The sequence below is a fragment of the Taurulus bubalis genome (genome assembly GCF_910589615.1).
Source record: "Taurulus bubalis genome assembly, chromosome: 14".
Taxonomy (NCBI): domain Eukaryota; kingdom Metazoa; phylum Chordata; class Actinopteri; order Perciformes; family Cottidae; genus Taurulus; species Taurulus bubalis.
The window spans coordinates 2239164-2246347 of record NC_136602.1 but is presented as its reverse complement, the minus strand read 5'-3'; the positions used below and the strand labels follow the sequence as shown (position 1 = coordinate 2246347).

Genomic DNA, 7184 nt, shown 5'->3' with positions numbered 1-7184 from the left:
GTGTTGTTTCTCTTTAGTTGGAGGGAACTGGCTTCATGCTCTTTGAATGAAGAACAAAGGAAGTAACGGGGTCTTCTCGTCCTCTTGTTCCTGTTTAAATGAATACGTCTCTCATACAGTATCCTTCTCCCCCCCTTTCACCCCCGGGTGCAGCTGCTGCTGCTGAGGGGCTACGCCTTCAACCACTCTGCAGACTTTGAGACGGTGCGCATGATGAAGGAGAAGCTGTGCTACGTGGGCTACAACGTCGAGCAGGAGCAGAAGCTGTCGCTGGAGACCACGGTGCTGGTGGAGTCCTACACGGTGAACACGCCCACTTTAATTCATCCTGTAATGCATTAAGTCGATGGAAAGGGATTCTTCCTGCACAGGAAGTGCAGGATGTGGCTTCCTGGGCTCATGAGGTGAGCTGGTGTTCGTCCTCAGGTGTCCAGACGGGAGCCGAGTGTTGAGAACCTGCTGCTGGTCACATGACGCTCTGAGCAGCAGATATTACATTCATGTAATGCAGATATTAATATTACATTCATGTAATGCAGATATTAATATTGCATTCATGTAATGCAGATATTAATATTGCATTCATGTAATGCAGATATTAATATTACATTCATGTAATGCAGATATTAATATTACATTCATGTAATGCAGATACCAGTCGTAGGGAAACGTGACAGCACATTTAAGTAGAAAAAGAAAAAGAAAAGAAAAATATATATGTACTCTGTGTGTGTATATTTTTTTTTTATCTCATTTTAATTTTACTATATAAATAAAAATAAATATATAAATAAAAAATAAATATACAATATATATATATTTAATATATGTATTTTTATTTATATATATATCATTTTAATACAATTAAAAATATAAATCATTTACATTTTATTAAAATGAGATTTCTTAATATATTTGACATATTTTTTTATTTTTATTTTTTATTTAAAAAAATCTTAGATCTTTAAAAAAAATGAGATTTAAATGAGATTTAAAAAAAAATTAAAATGAGATTTTTTTTTTAAATATTAAAGAAAGGGGAGCTAAATTAGACCTGTAACTCAGAGATAATGTGTAACTGAATATGAGGATAAAGAACATTTAAAAAAAAAAATCTTGATTTTCCTCCAAAACAAAGAGGACGTTTGGCAGCGGTCATTTCTACGTGAAACGGCGACATATTTCCAGCCTTCTCTTTCTTAGAAAAATTAAAATAATTTATATATATATATATATATATATATGCGCGCGCGCAAGCTTCCCCATTTCTGCTCAGAACGCGTCGCTCCCAGAAGGATCCGTTCCTCACAGAAGTGTCAGTATTTGTGAAGTAATCCTAACGTGAAAACTGGAGCTGCCTCAGACCGCCGCTCTGGGACGGGCAGCGCTGCTGACTGACTGTTTTCTCTGGGACTCAAACACCCGGCTTGCTTTTCTTTCCACCCTCCTCCTCCTCCTCCTCCAAAGGGGAACCACAGAATCTAAACGCAGACCCCGACGTCTGCGCCGCTGCACGCCTTACCGAGCACATGTTGTGTCTCGGAGCTCACCGACCGTGTGTGTGTTTGGGTGAGCGTGTGTGTGTGTGTGTGTGTGTTTGGGTGAGCGTGGGCGTGTGTGTGTGTGTGTGTGTGTGTGTGTGCGAGTACGAGTGTGTGCCCGAAAACAAGGAGGGCAATGTGTGACTGCGGGGCCGAAGGGCCCTGAACTGCTCGTTACATCATTTCCTGTGCAGCCGCTCTGCGGCGGCGGCTGCTGGGATACGCTTCCTCCCACTGCCCTCTGCTGAATGAAGCCTTTACACACACACACACACACACACACACACCACGCGCTACATCTGTCTTTATTGAGACGTTATTGCGTCGCCACTGAGCCGCATCATACTTTAATTCTTACAGTCAAGATGTATGGGTCGTGCATTAAGCTCCGCCTCCTCAGCGGTGTCATGTTTCATTTTCTTTAACCCCTCCCCCGTCTCTCTCTCCCCCTCGTCTCCAGCTGCCAGACGGCCGGCTGATCAAGGTGGGAGGAGAGCGGTTCGAGGCCCCGGAGGCTCTGTTCCAGCCGCACCTCATCAACGTGGAGGGCGTCGGCGTGGCGGAGCTCCTCTTCAACACCATCCAGGCAGCCGACATCGACACCAGGTGAGTTTACACTCACTCACTCACTCACTCACTCACTCACTCACTCACTCACTCACTCACTCTTACGCTTGTCGGCCCACACACACGCACCCCACACACCACAGACACACCCACAGACACGCACGCAAACACACACACGCGCGCGCTTGTCGGCCCACACACACACACACACACACACACACACACACACACACACACACACACACACACACAACCCCCACACAAACACTACAGACAGACAGACACACACACACACGCTTGTCGGCCCACACACCACAGACAGACACACACACACACCACTTCTCTCCCCCGCTCTCCCCTTCTCTCTCCCCTCTCTCACCCCCTATCACCCTCTCTCACCCTCTCTCCCCCCCCCCCTCTCACCCCCTCTCTCACCCTCTCTCCCCCTCTCTCACCCTCTCTCACCCACTCTCCCCCACTCTCCCCCCTCTCTCACCCTCCCCCCTCTCACCCCCCCTCTCTCACCCTCTCTCCCCTTCTCTCCCCTTCTCTCTCACCCTCTCTCCCCGTCTCTCTCACCCTCTCTCCCCTTCTCTCTCACCCTCTCTCACCTTCTTTCCCCTTCTCTCACCTTCTCTCCCCCTCTCTCACCCTCTCTCCCCTTCTCTCCCCTTCTCTCCCCCTCTCTCACCCTCTCTCCCCTTCTCTCACCTTCTCTCCCCCTCTCTCACCCTCTCTCCCCTTCTCTCCCCTTCTCTCCCCCTCTCTCACCCTCTCTCACCCTCTCTCCCCTTCTCTCACCTTCTCTCACCTTCTCTCACCCTCTCTCCCCTTCTCTCCCCCTCTCTCACCCTCTCTCCCCTTCTCTCACCTTCTCTCACCTTCTTTCCCCCTCTCTCACCTTCTCTCCCCTTCTCTCCCCCTCTCTCACCTTCTCTCCCCTTCTCTCCCCCTCTCTCCCCTTCTCTCACCTTCTCTAACCCTCTCTCACCCTCTCTCCCCTTCTCTCCCCTTCTCTCACCTTCTCTCACCCTCTCTCCCCTTCTCTCACCCTCTCTCCCCTTCTCTCCCCTTCTCTCACCTTCTCTCCCCCTCTCTCACCCTCTCTCCCCTTCTCTCACCCTCTCTCACCCTCTCTCCCCTTCTCTCTCTCCCCTTCTCTCTCACCCTCTCTCCCCTTCTCTCCCCTTCTCTCCCCTTCTCTCCCCCTCTCTCCCCTTCTCTCACCTTCTCTCACCTTCTCTCACCTTCTCTCACCCTCTCTCACCCTCTCTCCCCTTCTCTCACCTTCTCTCACCTTCTCTCACCCTCTCTCACCCTCTCTCCCCTTCTCTCACCTTCTCTCCCCCTCTCTCACCCTCTCTCCCCTTCTCTCACCCTCTCTCACCCTCTCTCCCCTTCTCTCCCCTTCTCTCTCTCCCCTTCTCTCTCACCCTCTCTCCCCTTCTCTCCCCTTCTCTCTCTCCCCTTCTCTCTCCCCCTCTCTCCCCCTCTCTCACCCTCTCTCACCTTCTCTCCCCCTCTCTCACCCTCTCTCCCCTTCTCTCACCTTCTCTCACCCTCTCTCACCCTCTCTCCCCTTCTCTCTCCCCCCCTCCCAGGTCCGAGTTCTACAAGCACATCGTGCTGTCGGGCGGCTCCACCATGTACCCGGGGCTGCCGTCCCGTCTGGAGCGGGAGCTGAAGCAGCTGTACCTGGAGCGCGTGCTGAAGGGCGACGTGGACAAGCTGTCGGTGAGACGCCGCCCGCCAACGCCTCTTTGGGAACGGGTCACGCGGCGCACGTAGACCGCCACCAGGGGGCGGTGGAGGGCAACAGACACTAATTTAACTTAAACCAATCGCTTAAAAAAAAAAATATATATATATATATATATATATATATATATATATATATATATATATATAAATATGTATGTATGTATGTATGTATGTATATATATACATGTATGTGGGGGGGTTCTTCTCTACGATAAATAATTAGTTTTGGAAGAATGTCCCTGCATTCCGGTTCCCCTCCAGCGCCCCAAAGACTCTGTTGATTTTTACTTGTAAACAAAAGTCTGCAGATGACTCATCTTCACTCCTTGGACTGTTTACCTCCTTTTGGAATGGAAGCTCCTGAGTGTGTTTCACTTGTAGGTGTTTTAACAGGTTTGTAGTTTACCTTTTTATTTGGGTATAAGTTCCACGTGGCTGAAGCTTCTCTCGTCTTCAAAACTTGACATGAATTCAAGCTGATTTTGAGTATTAATGTGACATGAGGAACCCACAGAGACGCTCTGAGTGTTGCTGAGCTGCTGGAGACCAAAACATGAATAAAAGCACATTAATAAACACGAGTCATAGACCTCCAGAGACTCTGACACCATCAGAACCGTCACTACGTCAACTGGAAACTTATATATGTGCTTATTTATTTTAAATATGAATATTTTTAATAATGCAACAGGTTGGAGAGTTCCTTGTTCAGTTTGCAGTGTTATTATTTCATTAACAAGAAGTATTGGAACTGAAAACAAATATATCAAACTAAGTAAAAAATGTCACTTTTTGAGGCATAAAAAGGTCTTTACTCCTTTCCTGCAGAAACCGGGTTCTCCACGCAGTCTTTAATTGTCTCCATCCATCTTTTTGTTCTGCAGAAATTCAAGATCCGGATCGAGGACCCGCCCCGCAGGAAGCACATGGTGTTCCTGGGCGGCGCCGTGCTCGCCGACATCATGAAGGACAAGGACAACTTCTGGCTGACCCGCGAGGAGTACGAGGAGAAGGGAGTCCGCGTGCTGGAGAAGCTCGGCGTCACCGTCAGATAGAGCGGCCGGACAGAACACACACACACACACACACACACACACACCCTCGTCCACATCGCAGAGTTATATATCTATTTATCCCTCTTCTTCTTCTCTCTCGGCCTCAAACATCAGAGGGAATCGAACCTTCGCTTCCTCCTCTCCTCTCTCCTCTCTCCTCGTTTGGGATCTGCTCACACTTTTCCCTCAAGCAGATTCACACTGAAACCACCACAAAGGGTTAATGTTGTCCTGCTGGTGTTGTTTTGTTTTTTTTTACTCGTGCAGAAGGTTTAAAAATCAGGATGTTTTCCTCCAAAATCGAATTTTTTTTTTTGGTTAAATTTGGGGTAAATAAAGTGATGCAAAGTTTCTGTAACGTCACAATCAGGGTCCACAGACCGCTTCCAGCTTCTGGTCCAGATGAGCGAGGACTGATCACTTTTTTTTTTTTTTTAAATTTCTTTTTTTTTAAATATATGATGATTTTTATTTTGTTCTGCTCTTCCTTTGCAACTCCTCCTGTTCCTCTTTGATTGACAGGTGTTGCGGTGCACGACTACCACTGTAAAGGGAGGGTTTTGTGTAACAGAAGCTCCTCCATGTTTGTTTATTTTAATGAATAATTAATCTACAAAGGGACAAATGCACACACACACACACACACACACACATACACAAAAAACAGGTTTGATGTGGAGTGTGTGTGACGGTACTTCTTTTTTGGGGGCGGGGCTTAGTATTTGTTCCTCATCAGACGGCCTTCCTCTCTGCCTCTTCCAGCGATTTGGAAGGAAATAAAAACGGTTGAATTACTGTTGAGACCATATTTAAGTCCTCCAGTCTCAATGACTGCTGGAGGCACTTCTATTTTGAGTATTAACACAAAAAAGTGTATATTTTTCTTTCTTTTCCTCTCCAGTGCCAAGTGCAGTTAATGTTGACTTGATCTCTCGCGTTTTAATGTCTTTTTGTCACGGTTTTTGTTTTACTGTGTTGTTCATAGCATAACTGGCTAACGCTGATTTAAATAAAGAAAAGTGATTTATACAGGTGTTTGTTTTTACTTTTTACTCACTTTCACTTTCATCATTGTAGAATAAACAGATTGATGTTTAGTTTTTCATAATTTTTCAAAGCCTTTTCATCCGAAGAACAGATTATTTTACCTTTTTGCTTGAAAAATGTCTGAAACTGATGAGTGATAAATGTAATGATTTGCCAAGCAATCATTCCAGCTCTAGTTTACAGTGAAGAACCGTGTTTTTGGTTCATTTTAATTCATCCAAAGACCATGAGATTCTGTAGAAGTTGGAGAACTTAAATCATCTTGTCAATCAAACGGTTCTGAAACCTCCTGCGGAGCCTGAAGGCAGCAGCCAGAGGACCGAGTCATCTTCTCAAATTGATTTAAAAGTAAAAGTTCACTGACGTAAACTTTATATAAATCCCAAAACCGGCCACGTAGTCTCCGTCCACTGCTGCTTCTGTTTGTGTCGGCGCAGACCTTTTAATAAAAAACATGCGTCAAAGAGACTTTTAAAAGAAGGAATAACAACTTCCTCATCTTATAAACACAGTTACGTTGGTTTCCTTACAGCAGCATGTTTCCTTACTGTGTTTCCTTACAGCAGCATGTTTCCTTACTGTGTTTCCTTACAGCAGCATGTTTCCTTACTGTGTTTCCTTACAGCAGCATGTTTCCTTACTGTGTTTACTTACAGCAGCATGTTTCCTTACTGTGTTTCCTTACAGCAGCATGTTTCCTTACTGTGTTTCCTTACAGCAGCATGTTTCCTTACTGTGTTTCCTTACAGCAGCATGTTTCCTTACTGTGTTTCCTTACAGCAGCATGATTCCTTACTGTGTTTCCTTACAGCAGCGTGTTTCCTTACTGTGTTTCCTTACTGTGTTTCCTTACAGCAACGTGTTTCCTTACTGTGTTTCCTTACAGCAGCGTGTTTCCTTACTGTGTTTCCTTACAGCAGCGTGTTTCCTTACTGTGTTTCCTTACTGTGTTTCCTTACAGCAGCATGATTCCTTACTGTGTTTCCTTACAGCAGCGTGTTTCCTTACTGTGTTTCCTTACAGCAGCGTGTTTCCTTACTGTGTTTCCTTACAGCAGCGTGTTTCCTTACTGTGTTTCCTTACAGCAGCATGTTTCCTTACTGTGTTTCCTTACAGCAACGTGTTTCCTTACAGCAGCATGTTTCCTTACTGTGTTTCCTTACAGCAGCATGTTTCCTTACTGTGTTTCCTTACTGTGTTTCCTTACAGCAAC

At 46.0% G+C, this 7184-nt stretch overlaps 1 protein-coding gene across 1 annotated transcript in view; it reads left to right on the top strand.

Annotated features, from left to right (window-relative positions):
- Positions 1 to 5953, top strand: part of LOC306747193 (actin-related protein 2-A) — an 11834-nt gene extending 5881 nt beyond the window's left edge. The window contains exons 6-9 of the mRNA XM_079230215.1: positions 154 to 303; positions 2002 to 2147; positions 3710 to 3842; positions 4754 to 5953. Coding sequence (XP_079086341.1) covers positions 154 to 303; positions 2002 to 2147; positions 3710 to 3842; positions 4754 to 4924 — 600 coding nt within the window. The 3' untranslated portion in view covers positions 4925 to 5953. The remainder of the gene's footprint in view (positions 1 to 153; positions 304 to 2001; positions 2148 to 3709; positions 3843 to 4753) is intronic.
- Positions 5954 to 7184: the final 1231 nt, after the last annotated feature.